A 17220-nucleotide genomic window follows, 5' to 3' on the forward strand; every position below is an offset into this window, starting at 1 on the left:
CCAGCCACATTCCAGGTCGGTCATTTTCTTGAGCCCAGATGTTTGCTAATGAGCTGGGGAGAGAGGCTTTCAGGCCTCTACCCCAGCCCTGGGCCCCACATTACTCGGCCCCAAGAGGCTGGCCCGGGGCCAGGAGGCTCTGGCTTCAGGCCCGTGCCCTGTGCCAGCCAGGCCTGTCGGGGCAACTGGCGCGCTGCTGCCAACCAGGTGTGTCTGCGAGCTCGGGGACTCTGACGTGACAGGTTCTGCCTTTCTTGCAGGGGCCCCATCCCCCTGGCTCCCAGTGGGGTAGCATCCTCTTGGCAGCCTGATGGGGAGAGGCTCGGAGGCAGCCAACAGGGTGTGGTGGGCACAGGAGCCCAGGCTTTGGACTGGTCGGGTCTGGGTTCAGGTTTCAATTTGTCAGTCACTACTGGTAGGATCTGGGGCAGGTCGCTAAACTTTTCGAGGCCTCATTTTTCTCACCTCTAAAATGGGGATAATGTCGAGACCGTGGTAAGGATTTGATAGGATAAAGCAGGCATAGTGCTTGGCATAATACCTGGCACATGACGATAGCTGGTGGTATTATTGACAGGTCACCTTCCAGAACCCCTGGCCACACTGTGGTCATTCTGAGATGACCAGACTTCCCCAGGCAGGTGTGAACTCAACACTAAGCCCCGTGTCCTTGATGAGGTGTTTGGGATTGCTCTAGAACTTCCCTGTGTTTCAGAGTTGTGGCCGAACTGTCAAGGGCTACCACGCCCAGCTTTCTGTGTGATCTGACGAGCTCACGAGGCTACACAGTTAGCTTCCTGCAGTGCTGGAGTGGCTTCTCTCAAAATGCAGGCCTCCACTCCCCCCTGCCTTGAGAAGGCTGGTGGCAGGGCACCCGGATGGCTCAGCGGGTGAGCGTCTGCCTTCGGCTCAGGCCGTGATCCCAGGGTCCTGGGACCGAGTCCCGCATTGGGCTCCTTGCAGGGGACCTGTTTCTCCCTCTGCCTGTGTCTCTGGCTCTTTCTTTGTGTCTCTCATGAATACATAATTAATATCTTTAAAAAGAGAGAGAGAGAGAAGGCTGATGATGGGCACAGCGGTAACTATTTCCTGAGTGTCTACTTTGCACTGGGCTGCAAGGCCAGACTTTGTGGGACAGGGTCATCCCACAGACAGTAGCTGGCCTCGTCTCCTGCTGTGTGACTTTAGGTCAGTTACCTAACACCTCTGTCTGGGTTTTGCTTCTCTCACCTACAAAATGAGGATAACAATACTGTTTATTTTATAGAATTATTGTGCGGGTGACAGGTGGCTAGAATGGGACCGGGTCCCCACTGAAGTGCTCGGTATGTGTGAGCTATTGCGATTGTCAGTCATTCCACATACAAATACATATCATAAGATAGATTTTATATATTGTAGGGTTGGTATTATTGTCATTCTCCCGGGAACACTTATCTATGGGAGCTAATGATTATTTCCACTTAGCCAAATACATCCTGCTCCTCCTTAGGCCCTGGGGACACTGGAATAAACAGGCAATCCCTGCCTGCAAGGAGCTCACGGTCTAATGGGGAAGAGAGACGTGCACGACCGGTGTAGAGGGGAATTGGCACAGCCGGAGGGATGGATCATGCTACCTGAGGGTCTTGGGAAGTCTTTCCCGTGTGGTGCTTGCAGAACACGTTATCGGGAGAAGAAAGGAGAAGGGAACCCCAGGCAGAGGCAACGGCATAGGCAGGAGGTAGAGGCACCGGGACGCGTCTGGGTGTGGAGCCATCAGAGCCCACCGGGGAGTTACCAGCAGGCCACCGGGAGGAGCCACCCAGGGTGCTCAGCCACCTGTGACCTGGGTCCCCGGGGCGGGAGCTTCCAGGCAGGCCGGGGTGAAATCCAGGGCCGTGCACAGCTCTGAGGGCAAAATCTCCAGGTCCCACGACTGTGCCCCGGGCTCCTCCTTTGCAGGAGCGGAGCTGTGTCCTCATTCCCCGGAGAGCACCCGGGCGGAGGGGGCACAAGGGCCACCCCTCGAGCGCGCCCGGGGAGCTGGGCCGCGGGGCCCGGGACGAGAGAGTCCGGGTCCGGAGTCCTTCCGGGGCTCGCGCGCCCTTCCCCGGACGCTTCGACCGGCGCCGGGGCGGGGGGCGGCCGGGCGGGGGCCGAGGGGCGGCGGCGTCCCGGCGGCCGGGCCCCGCGGGGACCCGGGTCGCGCCCGAGGGCGGGCAGGCGGGGAGCGCCGCGGGGCCGCACGGAGGGGGCCGCCCCCGCCTTTGTCACCGGGGCCCGGCCCGGCCGCCCGGGGTCGCCGCGGTCCGGCGCGGGGAGGCCGGCGGGGGCTCCGCGGAGCTCGGGCGCGCCGTCGGGCGGGGCGGGGGCCGGGGCCGGGGCGGGGGCCGGGGCCGGGGGCGGGGGCCGGGGCGGGGGCCGGGGCCGGGGCCGGGGCGCCCCCTCCCGCGGCCCGGAGGGAGCGGCCGTGCGCCCGCCCTCTCTCCGGCGCGGCCCTCCCTCCGCTGCCCCCGCCCTCGCTCCCTATTTGGAGCGGAGACACCCCTGACGTCGGAGCCGCTCGGCTCGCCGCTCCCCCGCACCGCGCGCCCGCCCGGGGCCGCAGACGGCGCGCAGCGCAGCCAGCCCAGCCTCGCGGGGTCGCCGCCCGCCGCCCCCCGCGCCCCCCGTGCGCCCCCCGCGCCTCGCCCCGTGCGCCCCCCGCGCCTCGCCCCGTGCGCCCCCGCGCGCCCCGCACCCAGCTCCGCAGGACCCGGCGGCGCCCCGCGCGCGGTAAGTCCCGGCCGGACCGGCTCCCGGACGCTCCCGCGGCCCCGGGGCACCGAGCGCAGGGCGGGCCGGGGCGCGGGGGCAGCGCTCGGAGCTCGGCCGCGGGGCGCGCTCCCCCGGCCCCCCGGCTCCCCGGCTCCCCGGCTCCCCGGCTCCCCCGCTCCCCCGCTCCCCCGCTCCCCCCGCTCCGCCCGCGAGCCGCGGCTCCCGCCTCCTTTTTGTCCGGCCGCCGGCCCCGCGCCCCGTCCGAGCGCCTGCCCCGTCCGTCCCCTGCTCCCCTTCCTTTCTGTTCCTCCCCCGGGTCTGCCTTCGTGTCGGGTCCCCCCGCGCTCGTGCCGCTGCCTTCACGCCGAGTCTCTCGCATCTGCCCCTGGGCGCGGGGGGTGGGCGCGGGGGGCCGCGTGTGTGCATCTCCCGGATCCCCGGGGTCGGAGGCACGAGCCCCCCCTCGTCTCCGTGGGGTTCATGAACAGTTTCCTAGACCCGGGAACAGGAGCGAAGGCCTCCCCCTCCCTTCCGCCTGCCCCCGGGGCCTGGCCTGGGTCATCCCCCTGGAACTGAGTCTGGGGCAGGGGGAGCCCGCCTTTCCGGGGGCTCAGTTTCCTTGAGAATTCCACCCCCGCGAGGCGGCCTGGACCGGGGGCCCTGCTGCCGGCCACCTGCCCGCCCTGCTCCCTGGGCGGGGCGATCCTGAGCTTTTACAAGCCGCAGGAAAGGGGGCAGCTGCCTGCCTTGGCGTGGCCAGGGGCTTGGCAGGCATCGGGGGACCGGGGCACATTTTCAGGCTTTCGGAGGCCCTCGCCCAGCTGGAGGACTCCATCCCGTAACTACGGGAACCCCAGGAAAACAGAGGTCAGGGCTGGAGGCCAAAGGCTGGGCGCTGGCGGGGGGAGGGGGGTGGGGAAGCAATTTGTCAACAAGGAGCCCCTCACCCTTTGTTACTGTGGAAACCACCAGCCTCCAGAAACTCCCCCCAGATGCTGACACTGCTTGGCTGCTTGGGTGTGGTTTGCCTTTAGTTGGGGCCAAAGAAAAGGCGCGACTGGAGCATTTGCTTGGCGACCCCTGCCCCTGTCTCCCCCCAGCCCCCGCTAGCTGGACCTCTGTGTCCTGGGCCTCCGTGGAGGGGCGGAGGGGGGAGTGGGTGGTCTGCATTAGACACGGGCCTATCCTCATTCTTTTTAAAGTGAGAGTTCAGGCTCAGTTTGGCTCCTTCTCCCCACCCCCAGCCCCAAGGGTCGGAGGCTGCAGAGTGGGCAGGGATGCTGGTGAGGTCTGCAGTGGGACTTCTGCTGAGCAGATGTGCAGGCCGGCCCTGCAGCAGCCCATTAGCATAGATTTGTTTGGGGGATAGTTTTCGGGCTGTGGGCAGGAGGGTCTGCAGGTGGGAGAGCGTCGGTCCGGGTCTGGGGGCTGTGGCCGGCAAGGTGGAGCTGCCTGGGAGAGGCGGGCGGGCCTTCGGGGCATGGGCCTGGCCCTGTGTGTCCGCCCACCCCCCCCCATGGTCAGTTCATGCCCTGCCAGCGCTGACGGCCGGGGCCGGGGGAGGAAGGAAGCCAGCCTGGGTGAGACTGGGGTCATGGAATCACAGTGGTCCTAGGGCGCCCGAGCCGGGCTGCCCTTGAGGGAACCCGCTTGAATGGACATTCCCAGGCCACGCTCCCTATTTTAGAGGCGGCAGATGGGAGGCCGAGGGAGGCAAAGCGAATGTTCAGTGGCTCCGTCTGTGACCACGAGATTCTCCCTCGCCCAGGCGCACAATGAGTCCGTGGGTGAGCTTGGGCCTGAACTTGTCCTCGGACCCCGGAGTGGGCCGGGGAGAGCCCGCTGAGCAGAGCCGGGCCGGGGTCTGACGCCTCTTGGCCGGCGTCCCGGAGCGACCTTTCCAGCTGCACCATTCAAGGAAGTCCTTGTGCTCCGTCCAGGACCTGCAGGGACTGCCGCACCCTGGCTGAGCCCAAGCCGAGGCCCGCGGGCCCCAGAGGCCACACCCTCCGCACCAGCAGCCCGGACAGCCTGGCAGCCAGGCCCAGCCTGTTTCCTCCAGGGTGGGCTCGAGGCAGCTAATCTCTCAAGACCCTGTGCCTCAGTCACTGGCCCCAGGGTGGGAGTCTGAGCGGGGTCTCCCTCTGGGCTCCCACCCTGGCCAGTGAGCGTGTGAGGCAGCACTCGACAGCTTGAAACACCCTTTCTGAGCCATCATCTTGCAGAGTTGAATTTCCCCCCTAAATCCAGTTTCATGGGGGCAGGGGCAACGCGGATTTAGGTTTTTTGCAGGACCCACCCAGGATCTGGTGGGAGGAAGTGGGGAGGGGAGGGGCACCGTTCTGGAGGCAGGAGGGTGGGGGCTGGGTTCAGGGACCCCAGGCTAGCAGTAGTGGTGACCTCACTGAGGCTTTATCCCGTGGCAGCTGCCCTCTGCAGACCTTTCCAGGCACAGTGTGTGCCCACTTTGCAGATGAGGAAATTGAGGCACAGAAAGTTTAAGTTGGCCGAGGTAGGCTATGAACTTGGGTCTGTGGCAGTCAGTGGTGGAGAGCGTGTTGTGGAGAACCCAGATCCTGTGTGTTATGTGGACAGGAAAAGTGGGACAGAGGGGCACTAGGGTCATCTGATCGGTTCAATAACAACACACCACCAACCCCATGTGCTGGCTGGGCAAGTCGCCGTGTCCCGGATGGTGGGCCCACAGGTGGAAGCCTCCATCTGGGCGGGGGGAGGGGTCCTATGTGGGAAAGGTGCCCAGGAGAGGTACCGGAAGCAGAGGAGAGGCTTCCTTTGCCACCAGGGATTTGCTAGCCCTGCCCTCACCTGCTTCCACACCTGGCTCGTTGCTGGGAACAGTGACACCAGGCCGGTGGTGGTATGTGTGAATGGTGGGGAGTAGACCATGCTACGGAGAAGATCCTGATTTACATGGCCCGAATATTCAGATTTACCCCAACGAGGAAATGGGCAGTGATTCACTTTTTATGCAAAATGGACTCTGCTCTACAAAGGGTTTCACCGAGGCAGAGGGTGGCCTGGAGGTCTCCCTTGAAACCTGGGCCCCTCCAGTGACGCGAGGACTTCATTCCAGGCCCTGGAATCCAGGCGTCAGGCTGTGGGGCTCCCTTCCCTGGGGAGTTTGGGGAGTCCTAGCTCCTAACCTGGCTGGGCCTCAGAATCATGTGGGAGCACTTGTTGGTGCTCAGGCCACACCCTGGACCTGTGGGGTCAGAACCTCCAGGGCTGGGGCCCGGGCCTCTGGGTATTGACGAGCAGAGCATCTCCGGGAAGATGCTAGATTCTGGGAGGTGTGGAAACAGAGAGGACCCCAGGGCCCAACCGGGAAGCCCATTCTTGCGACTGCCCCCGCCCCTCCTGGGGACCTTCTGAACCAAGGAGCCGGAGACAGCCCTCCAGTGGCTCTCCCGTGTTTGCCCACTGCCCTCTCGTCCCCAGTGTGAGAGAGCTGGGTGCTGTCCCCGTCTCCACCAGCCAGCGTCCCCTCCATCCGCCCAGGGGACTTCCTTTCTGTGTTGTTGGCAGCCTCAGGATGTGCCTGCTGTTGGCACAAGGCCCCTGAGGATCTGGGGGGCTTGGATTTGGGAGCGGCAGTAGGGCGGTGAGAAGGCAGCCACCCCGGGCTGACGACACCCCGATGGAACCGCGCCGCGACTCGGAGGCTCCCAGGAGCCAGGGGTTGGCCCGGCTGGACGCTGTCACTGGGGGGATCTGGTGGGCGGGGGAGCCGGGAGCGGGACTTGAATTCTGCTCCCCAGTTGTGCGAGTCAGGATGAGAGACACAGCCCGCTGGGCAGGGGCAGGGGGCCCCGGGTCTCTCGCCAACTCCGGACCATTAGGGGAGACAGAGGCCTGGAGCACGGGGACTGGTTATTAGGGTCGGGTTCTAGCCGTAGGGCGTCTGCCTCCGGACCATTCCCTGGGTTCCCTGGGCGCCTTCTCTTCCTCTGTGGCCGGTGCTTTACCTTATTACTGTCCGTGTTCAAATCCTGGTGTCGTCAACCTTCACTTTGTCAGCTTGAGCCTATCTCTTAAGCTCCCTGTGCCTCGGTTTCTCCCATCTGTAGAATGGGGGGCATAGCAGTGTCTAGCTCTTGGGGGGTGTCAGGACGCGGGAACGCGTACGTGTGAGAGCCCAGAGCAGTGCCCTGTCCACAGTCCGCGGCGGCTCCTGCGCCCGTGAGACGGGCCGGCGTGCGCGGGGCTCTCAGCCTTGAAGCCCCTCTCGTTGCCGTTGCCCCTGCGGTGCCCTCAGCCGGGAGCGCCCTCCTCGCCCCATCGCTGGTAGCTCACTCTAATCCTGACTTAAGTCCAGAGTTAAGGATCTCTCCTCCCTCGGGCCCAGCCGCCCCGACTGCCCACCTGCACAACTCCTCCCTGGACCTCCCGGGCCAGGCTCTGGCTCTGAGGGGGCATAGGGTCTGGGCCCCCAGTTGCCCTGCCTCACCCTCCACTGTCTCCTCCACCGTCTAGAAGGTGCTCAGTGGACTGAGCGACACACTGCGGGGACCCCGCATGCCTCAGGGAAGAGCATTGCTTGGCCTGACTTGCCGGGGTGTGTGTGTCTGTGTGGGGGGGTGTTTGGGGCTGACCCCTTTGCAAGGCAAGGGGGGTGGGCCTGGGGGGAACCCTCTTCCCACCCTGGCCTTCTAGGAGTCCCGTGATTTGTGGTGTGACCTTCAGGGAGGGAGGAAGAGATGAGAATCTCTGGGTGAGGCTCTTGTTCTGGAAGGAAGGTCCCACTGCTGTCTAAAAAAATTAGCTAAGTTGCTGCTTGAAAAAAACAAAAAACAAAACATAAACCAGCAAAGAAGAAAACCTGCTAGCAGAGAGCCCACCCGGGTGCGAGGGGGGCAGCAGGGATTCTTGGGGGGTGGGTGTGAGGGTGGGCGGAACGTGGGTGCATCCCCATGGCATGCGTGTGTAGGAGAGACTTGCCCAGGTCCCCCCTGCCTCCTGCTCCAGCACCAGGGGTCTGAGGCCTGCCTCGCTTTCCCCACACTCTCCCAGGGGACAAGGCCTGGCCAGGGCTGGGTGCCTGCTGATTGCATCCTCCCAGCTGTCCTCCCCAGCGGTGTGGTGGTGCTCCCCATCCTATGGTTGAGGCAAGTAGGGGCAGGGAGCTGAGCTTTGTTTCTGGAAGTCACACGGCTCCCAGGTGGGAGGGCCCAGGGGACGGGGGGGGGGGGGGGGGGCGGGGGGGCGCCCTGCTTGTGGCACAAGCAGGGCAGTTGGCTGGAAGTCAGGGCAGCTGGCCTGGACAAGCAGACTGTGGCTCCGGCCCCCTCTGAGGGCCTGGCCGGGCCTGGCGGGTTGGCTTGCAGCCCCTGCCCCCCTTCCCCACCACCGTGGGCACCGCTAGATTAGCCCTGGGCTGCTTGCTGGAGAGGCAGATGCCCTATGGCTAGAACCTGACCCTAATAACCAGTCCCCGTGCTCCAGGCCTGTGTCTCCCCTAAAAACCTACCCTGCCCTGTCTCAGTAAGCCTGTTATTAACCCCAGCACCCCCCGCAGCCCCCGCGCTGCCCCCTTAGCCTGATCCTGGCCTGTGGCTGCCATCCCCGCCCCCCCCCACCCCCAGCTCAGGTGCAAAGCAGACCCGCCTGGGCTGCAGGCTACTCCCCGTGAACTTGCTCCTGGCCCGTCACCTCCAGACCCAGGCCTGATCTTCCTGCCCTGTCCATCGGGTGGACAGAGTCCCCAGGGCTGGCTGAGGTCTCTGAGGGGCCCGTCCAGCCTGGGGAGACCCCGGGAGCTCTGGCCTGGGCGGGGGGTGCCTGCAGGGACCCTCGTGGGGTGCTGTGGACTCAGAGCCTCACCCCCTGGGCACGGACGGAGGAGGGCCAGTGGGGTCAGGAAGCCTCCTGGACGCCCGGCTTGTTGAAAAATCAGTTAGGTTGCCAGTTGGGAAGGAGTCCATTGTATTTTGTTAGGATGTGGTTGGACTTAAACCGTGGGCTTTGCCGGCTGTCTGGTGAGCGAGACCGGAAACCTGGGGGTGAGAGCCAGGGTCGTGACACAGACGCAGGCGGGACGGGGCACACCGACCCGACTCCCCTCCTCTCCCCTGTCGCCCCTCCCCGCTGGCTGGGACCAGAGGAGACTGGTCTCTGCAGGGAGATGGAGCTGAGCAGACTTTCTGGGTGGAGAGCGCGGGGCTGCCGGACAGACGTGGTGACAGCCCTGCAGGCTGGCCCCCCCCACCCTGCAAGCCCAGCTGAGCCACCCACCTGGGGTTCCCTGTAGGAAGGGGCAAGACCCCCCGCTTCCTGGACGCTTCACCAAGGAGGTGGGCTGAGGGTAGGACCACGCTCCCACCCTGGGGCTGGGCATCTGTGGGACAGCCCCGGGCCCTGATCCCGGTTCAGCCATGCCCGGGCCCCTCTTGGGACTGTCCCAAACCCCGGAATCCCTGGCTGAGCGGGACCAGTTCTCACACCTTGGAAGCTCGCTAGCCATGCCCACTCCCGCTCCACCCAGGACCTTCACTCCGCAAGTCCCCAGGGGGCTTGCATGGCCTGCTGGGTTTGGAAACCAGCGGTCAGGGCGCCTCGCTCCTTTCAGAGGCAGGGACACCTAGGCCTGGTGCCCAGGGTCGCACAGCAGGTGTGGCCTGCTGGCTCCCAGTCCAGCGCCCTTTCCCGTGCCCTGTCCCTAGAGGACCCCCTTGCAGGCCCTGCCTTCGTTTCCAAGATGCCCTGACGCCTCCCTCCTCCACTGTTTGGAGGTAGGGGAGAGGGTGAAGCTGGGGCACACTGGGAGAGCCCCCCCCCCCCCCCCCCCCCCCGCGCTCAGCAGCGCTTTGCACACACGCTGCCCTGCAGCGCCACCTTCTGGCCGATTCTGCTTTAGCGTCTCCCATCCGTTGACCGGGTCAAGCGCGGGGCTGGTCTGCGTGGTTGGGTTGGACCTGGCAGAGGTGGGGGTGTGTGTGTGTAGACGCAGGGCTTGAAGCTCTGGTGGGGAATCCAGAAAAGAAATAGCCTGGGACGCCTGGGTGGCTTAGCGGATGGGCGCCTGCCTTCCGCCCAGGGCGTGATCCTGGAGTCCCGGGATCGAGTCCTGCATCAGGCTCCCTGCATGGAGCCTGCTTCTCCCTCTGCCTGTGTCTCTGCCTCTCTCTCTGTGTCTCTCATGAATAAATAAATAAAATCTTAAAAAAAAAACAGAAACAAAAAACCAAAAAAGAAACAGCCTGGTCCAGAGTTAGCTTTTTCACCTGACGCCCAGCCAGCGGAGGTGGCGCACGAAGTCGCCGTGGGGGCCGGCCAAGGTCAGCTTTCCTGGTGGCCGACACTTGGGCAGCATGCCCAGGGGACGCGCTGGGTGGCTAGCTTTTGTGTTGCCCGGAGGTCCCCCAGCATCACAGTCCCCTGCCATCCCCGCTCACCATCCCCATTTCTTAGACAAAGAAACCAAGGCCCAGACATAAAATGTTAACTTGCTCAAAACCGCACAGTTGGTTGTAACGGTGACCCCGCCGAGGGCTGTCGTGTGACCGAGGTGATGCCCTCCCCAGGCCCCTGGGTTAGCAGCCTCACTGTCCAGGTTCAGAAAGGAGAAATAACTTGTCCCAGGTTGTGCTTCGCTGGTAGGTAGTAGAGCGAGGATTGGAACCCGGGCAGTCGGGTGTCTCCCCACCGGCCCCCCATCCACAGCCCCCTGGGCCCCGCTGGCCTCACTCGCAGTCTCCGCTCAGTTCTAGGGCTCTAGAGGCCGCGGGCACGATGCTTCGGGTCCTGGTCGGGGCCGTCCTCCCCGCGATGCTGCTGGCCGCTCCACCGCCCATCAACAAGCTGGCACTGTTCCCGGACAAGAGCGCCTGGTGTGAGGCCAAGAACATCACCCAGATCGTGGGCCACAGCGGCTGTGAGGCCAAGTCCATCCAGAACAGGTGGGCGCAGGGGCTGCGGGCGGAGGGGCTGAGGACAGGGGCCAGGAGGGAGGCGGAGGACCGGGCTGCCCATCCCTGCCTCCGCCTCGGTGTCCGGGGGACAGTGACCTCTCCCCCCACAGGGCGTGCCTAGGACAGTGCTTCAGCTACAGCGTTCCCAACACCTTCCCACAGTCTACAGAGTCCCTGGTTCACTGTGACTCCTGCATGCCGGCCCAGTCCATGTGGGAGATCGTGAGTACTGCCGCCCGCCCCTGCCCAGCCTCCGCCCAGAGCCCTGGCCTTGGCCGCGGGGTTCACTAGTCAGACCCCCCGTGTGCGGGTCCGGGGCTTGTGCAGGGGGCGGGGTACGGTCGTGGTCCTTGCCCCGTGATGGCTTAGGAGTGTGACACCGGTGTGTACAGGACCAGAGCTCCTCCTGAAGCTCCATCCTGATGTCAGTCACGTGATGAAATCCCTGCAGTGGTTTCCCATTGTCTTAGATGAGACCAAAATCCTTGCCGTGTCCCATGGTGCCCAGCATGGCCTGGCTCACCAATCCCTTGAGCTTTGTCTCGCGTCTCTCAGCTTTTTTTTTAACTTTCTTGACACTTGACATTCTTTCCAACTCTCGTACGTGCTGTGCTTGCTGCCACCACGGGGCCTTTGCACATGCTCTTTCCCCTGCCTGGGATACCTTTCTTCTCCTCCTCCCTCAGTTAACGTCTGTTCAGTCTTCTGCCCTTGGCTCAGCGTCATTCTCAGGGCCCTTCCCTTCCCCTGAACACTGTGTGCCTCTGCTTTGACATCTGTCCTGTCAACAGTTTTCCACCTGCATTGCCGTGATTTTTGACAAGTCTGTTCCCCCAGCTAGACTCTGAATTCTTTGAGCCACCATGCCCATCCTTGTGTCCCCAGAGCTGGGAAGGGAGTGGGTGCTCTGTGGAAGGAAAGACGGAGAGAAAAGGAAGGAAGGACAGGGAACAGGAAGAGCTGTGGGAAGAGTGTGGCATTAGGGGACGCACAAGGTGCTGATGGGGTCAGTGGGGCAGACCTAGGCTGGGCTGCAGGTTTGGGGTTGGGATCTCTGGGCCCAGAGTTACCTGGCCAGTTTGGGACAGGTGGTCGGGGTTGTGTTAGGTGAGGGCCTTCCAGGCAGAGGGAACAGCATGTGCAAAGCCTCAGGCAGGTCGAGCAGCTCAGAGTTGGTGGCAGTGGCACCAGGATTTGCCAGAGGCAGCCCGGAGGTCCTGGGAGGTCTTAGTAAGGAGTCTAGATTCTTCTTCGAGTGCAGTGGGGAGCACCGAGGGGAACTGTAGGCGGGGGCAGGCCACGTTGGATATCCTGCGTCAGGCTGCTGTGAGGGGACGGGTAGGGAGGTGGCGGGACTGGATGTGAGGAGACACGCCGGGTGGCTCCTGCAGATGCTCACCCTCCTCCCTGCGACGGGCCACAGAGCTACCTGGGGTACCCCCTGTCCTGGCTCAGGCATTCTGGGATCTCTGGAATCTCTGGGAAACAGGTCTTCCCTTCTGTTCCGTCGTCTGCAGGTGACCTTGGAGTGCCCCGGCCACGAGGAGGTGCCCAGGGTGGACAAGCTGGTGGAGAAGATCCTGCATTGCAGCTGCCAGGCGTGCGGCAAGGAGCCCAGTCACGGGCTGAGCGTCTACGTGCAGGGCGAGGATGCGCCAGGCTCCCAGCCGGGCCCCCGTCCCCACCCTCACCCTGGAGGGCAGACCCCTGAGCCCGAGGATCCCCCCGGGGCCCCCCACGCGGAGGAAGAGGGGGCCGAGGACTGAGGCCCCAGCCCTTCCTCCCCTCTCGTCCCCTGTGGAATGCTGGGTCTCACCCGTGGGGGAGCGGTGGGGAGGAAGGCCGAAGCCCCCCTTTGGCACTGGATGGACTCAGATTCAGACTTGGACTTGGAATGCTTTCCGGTTGCCATGGAGATCTGAAGGGCGGGGTCGGGGCCAAGCCGCACAATTTAATATATTCAAGAGTGAGGGGAGGTAGCGGAGGTCTTCAGGGTTCTTTTTCGGAGTGGGGGCGGTTCTCTTCCTTTCTGCCTCCTAGAGATGTGCCTTGGGTCGGGGGGAGGTTGGCTAAGCTGCTGAGGTGGGCATCAGGTCCTCACAGCCCCCGGTGGGGCAGGGCCCCTGGGGTGCAGAGGGTGGAGTGGGGGTGGGGGGCCCTGAGCTAAGGGCGGCCACCTTGTCCGCAGCAGCCTTGAGGGAGGGGCTGGGTCCCGGCCAGGAAGACCCCTGGCCAAAGCTCTAGCCCCATAGGCCTCCCCCAAAGCCTCCCATCCCCAGGGCAGCCTCTCCCCAGTGGCACCGAAGTGGCCCTCCCTCGATGGCGTGCTCAGGAGTCAGGTCTGGGCAGGACCCTTCTGACTCATGGCCCTGCAGCCTGGAGCCAGGCTCTCGGGGCCTCTCCGGCTTCCTTGGCTTTCTAGGGGGTGGAGGAAGGCCAGGGAGGAGCCTACTTGGGCTGGGGGGGAGGGGAGGACTCCCAGAGCATCTCTCGAGTACCCCTCCCCATCCCAGATGCTAGTGCCTCCCACTGCCCCCCCAAATTGGACCCCACAGAAAGCTGATGGAGCCAGCCTTCCCCTCCTGGGGAGCTCTTCCTAAATATCTGACTGGTGTGGAGGCTCCAGGGAGGGCCCCGGGTGGGATGGACCCTGGCTGAGCCTCAAGAAATGAGGAAGAGGAGGGGGGAGGGCTCCTGGCGGCCTGTGTCCCCACAGCTCTCCGGCACCCAGTTCCACCCGTCACCTCCCTCCCAGCTGCACTTTAACCCAGAGGGGGACTGGGGTCCTGGGGATAGGGCGGGCGAGTCTGCTCCTCTGTCCCCAGGGCGCCGTCAGCTCCCCCAGCCCCCTGTCCCGGGGGTGCCCCGGCCCGTCCTCACGGCTGTTCCGACAAGAGCTTCTGGAGCTTGTAACGAGTAGATTGTTTCCCTGAGTTTTCTCATGAATAAATTCGTTCAATGCTTGTGTTCTCTTCCTCACTGGGTGGCTCTGCTGACCCAGGGTCCCCCAGCGGGGCCACGGGGAGGGGGTCCGGCTGCACAGCAAGCCCCCCGGCAGCCCGCCCTGCGGCCTGGCGCTCCTCACACGCCCCTCCTGTGTGGTGCGCCCGAGGCTCCTGCCTCCCTGGCTCCCACCTCTTTCCCTGGGCACCCATTTCTGGCCTTGTATAGACACCTTGGGTGGGCCTCCAGACCAGGCACTTCCAACCTTCACCCCTGGTCCCCTTGGGCCTGCCTCATGCTGTCTCTTCCCCCTCACAGTGACTCAGCATCAGCCTTTCTCTAGACCCCAGTCTAGCCTGGCCCAGAAAAAGGGGAAAGAGACAAAACCGGTGGTTATAGATGAATATACAAGTGGGGTGCTGTGCTAAGTACTTTACACAGAGGAACGCACTCAGTCCTCAGCACCGGCCTGTGATGCGGATATTGCCTGCACCGTACAGAGAAAGCATCTGAAGTGGCCAGCGGTGATCCTCTGTCCAGGGCCATGCGGTTGACGACGGCAGCCTCAGGCCTCGAGCCCAGGCCTGGTCACTGCTGTCGGGATCGCCTTAGCGGTTGTCACTTGTCCACCTCCTACTCTGTGCCAGGTGGGTGCCAGACCGCCTCACAATGACCTGTGGGTTGGGGATCGTTACCCCCATCCCATTTGGTCCCCCCGAATTCTCCATCATTGAGAACAGCAGGGCCTGTGGGGTGGCTGAGGGCCTCGACGCTTTCTTCCTCACGCCCAGGGCTGTGAACACCACTACCAGGCAATTCGCATGTATTATTTCGAATCTGGAAAATCCTTTTGCGCCGAAACCCGTTTATGTTATGCTGCCGGAGTGCTGCTGTGCCTGGGCCCGCAAGCAGCGGCACCCACATTTCTAATCTAGGGGCCCTCTGGTGGCTCGGTTGTGTACCGCACGCATGACTTCCTCGGGACACCGCGTCCCCTCGGGGCGGCTCTGCGCTGTTGGGCAGGTGGACGGCGCCCCCTGCAGTTGTGCGGACATAACCATCCCCCGGGGCCCTGACGTGGAGTTGGGCTGGAGAGGAGGACACGTCCTGCCTGCAGACTTCAGTGACCCCCAGTCTGGTAGGGACAAGGCCCGGTCGTCCTCGCGGCCATTCTACATGCCTGGAGGTGAGGCCCGACCCGAGGGCGCAGAGAAGATGCTCTGGGGCTTCCGGGGACTCCGAGACCGGGTCCAGATGCAGGTCCCCCTGAGGCCCTGTGCCCGGTGCTGGACCCCTGAGAAGCAAGCCCCGCGTTGGCAGGATGACTCTTGGTCAGGAGCCGCCTGCATCCTGCCTTGGAACCAGGCAGGGGTGACAGAAATGAAGAGTCTCCTTGGGAGGAAAGCAGGAAGGTGGGCTGGCGTGGTGGTGGCACGTCTGGAAGGCTAGCCAGTGTTCAGACTTCCGACTTTTCAGAGCCCAGAGGGGCCTGCGCAGAGCTGGGTTTCCGGGAGACTGGAGACGGGCGGTGGTGACTGCAACAGTCCGGGCCGGAGCTTGAGACCCAAGAGGCCAGGGCACTGGGGACACGGAGCCAGGCAGGAGGGCGCCGCTGATTGGATGCGGGAGCAGCAAGTGGGCAGAGCCAGACACTTGTGCCCGCGTGCCAACGGGCCTCAGATGGGGCGTAGTGACTCTGATTTGCCTCTCTGCCAACCTCAAGCTGCACCCCCAAGAAAGCCCAGAAAAAACATTGCAGATCCTCCCCTAAGCCTCGCTCCCGCTGCCCCTCAGCAAGGGAGCAGAGACCTGAAATCTTTAGGAGGGAGGAACCTGACAGCACAGGCCCCTCTGCAAGGGCCGGTAATTAGCACCAGCTAACCCCCCTTGTTTGCCTGCATGGAGCCTACGACCCCCAGCTCGTTTTCTTCCCCTGCTCTAAGCCTCTGGGAATCCCCAGTCAGCCTGGGTTCAGATCCGGGCTGGGCCACTTCTAGCTGTGTCACCCTGGAGCCGGGTCAGTTAAGCCCCCTGAGGTTGGGTTTGCCCATCTGCAAAACGGAGACCAGTGACCACACCTCTCTCACTCCCGGAGTCCCCGTGCAGCTTCACATAAATTAAGGGTCAAGTGGAGCTTGGCCCAGTGCCTGGTGGGTAGCAAGACCTTGAAAAATGCCAGCAGTTGAGGCACCTGGCTGGCTCAGTTCGGAGAGCCTGTGACTCTTGATCTCAGGATCTTGAGTTCAAGCCCCACGTTGGGTGTGGAGCTTACATTACAGAACAAAACACACACAAGAAAAATGCCAGTTGACAGCGTAATGATTTTTTTTTAATTGTATTTATTTATTAATGAGAAGCACAGAGAGAGAGGCAGAGCCACAGGCAGAGGGAGAAGCAGGCTCCACGCAGGGAGCCCGACGTGGGACCCGATCCCGGGCCTCCAGGATCACACCCTGGGCTGAAGGCGGTGCCAAGCTGCTGAGCCACCCGGGCTGCCCGACAGCGTAATGATTGAGAACGAATGATTGGGTCACAAGTGCTGCTGGCGTGGCTGATAGTTTTGTTCATTCATTCACTGAACAGATGTTTGTTGAGAGCCCATTATGTGCTGAGGATACGGCAGTGAACGGAACAGACAAATCCCCGACCTCAGGGAGTTTATCCAGTTAATCAACGCCTTCTGCGACAGCAGCTCTGAGCAGGCCTCACAGCCTCCCCGGATCGCGGTGTCTCCATCCCCGTAATGCGGATCCCGGGTGGGCCTGGAGGTCTGGGGCAGAGGACTTTTGAAGAGTCAGCTGTCCCATCGTGACATCAGCTTTTTCCTCCAGAGAGGGAGCTCCCCGTGGCTAGAAGTAAGCAAGCAAAGGCCTCTGAGCATCCCTGAGGTCCCTATCTACCCTGAGAGGTTAAGGAAATCTAGGGCTTTATGATTCCATGACAGACATGACAAACGTAGGAGCACACACAACTCTTGAGGGCCGCCCGGGGGGCTCCGTGGTTGAGCGTCTGCCTTTGGCTCAGGTCGTGATCCCCATTCAGGGATCGAGTCCCGCATCCTGCTCCTTGAGAGGAGCCTGTTTCTCCCTCTGTCTATGTCTCTGCCTCTCTCTGTGTGTCTATAGTGAATAAATAAATAAAATCTTAAGAAAACAACAAATTTTTGAAAAGTTCTTAAATTCAAGATAACAGTGTGGCCACAAGGTGGCACCACCACCCAGGCCCAATCTTGGAAAAAAAAAAATTCTAGTTAAGGGGCGCCTGAGTGGTGCAGTGGGTTATGCGTCTGACTCTTGGATTTGGCTCAGATTGTGATCTCAGAGTCGTGAGATCAAGCTCCTGTCGGACTCCACGCTCAGTGCGGAGTCTGCTTACGACTCTCTCTCTGCCTCTCCCTCCAGAGTACATGGGCTCTAACAAATAAATAAATCTTTTAAAAAAATTATAGTTAAGTACAGATCATAATTAAACAACTGTCTGTGAAGCTGTCACCCATAATGAACAAGTATCAACAAATTTGTCATTTTTTTTAATAGGCCTTTAAAAAAATAAGGCCTTAAGAGCACAGAGCCGGTAAGCAACAGCAACGGGATTCCAAGTCTGATCTTTA

The 17220-nt window shown here is 62.6% G+C and overlaps 1 protein-coding gene across 3 annotated transcripts in view; it reads left to right on the top strand.

Annotated features, from left to right (window-relative positions):
* The window catches only part of NBL1 (NBL1, DAN family BMP antagonist), a 62770-nt gene extending 49140 nt beyond the window's left edge, over positions 1-13630 (top strand). For 2 of the 3 annotated variants that reach the window (XM_055331411.1, XM_055331410.1), the window contains exons 2-4: positions 10461-10655; positions 10778-10889; positions 12185-13630. In XM_055331411.1, coding sequence (XP_055187386.1) covers positions 10489-10655; positions 10778-10889; positions 12185-12433 — 528 coding nt within the window. In that variant the 5' untranslated portion in view covers positions 10461-10488 and the 3' untranslated portion in view covers positions 12434-13630. Of the gene's footprint in view, positions 1-2651; positions 2758-10460; positions 10656-10777; positions 10890-12184 lie in introns of those variants that run through there. The other variant, XM_055331412.1, reaches the window with a different exon arrangement.
* Positions 13631-17220: the final 3590 nt, after the last annotated feature.

This window comes from Nyctereutes procyonoides, unplaced genomic scaffold (assembly GCF_905146905.1).
Source record: "Nyctereutes procyonoides isolate TBG_1078 unplaced genomic scaffold, NYPRO_anot_genome, whole genome shotgun sequence".
NCBI classification, from domain to species: Eukaryota; Metazoa; Chordata; class Mammalia; order Carnivora; family Canidae; genus Nyctereutes; species Nyctereutes procyonoides.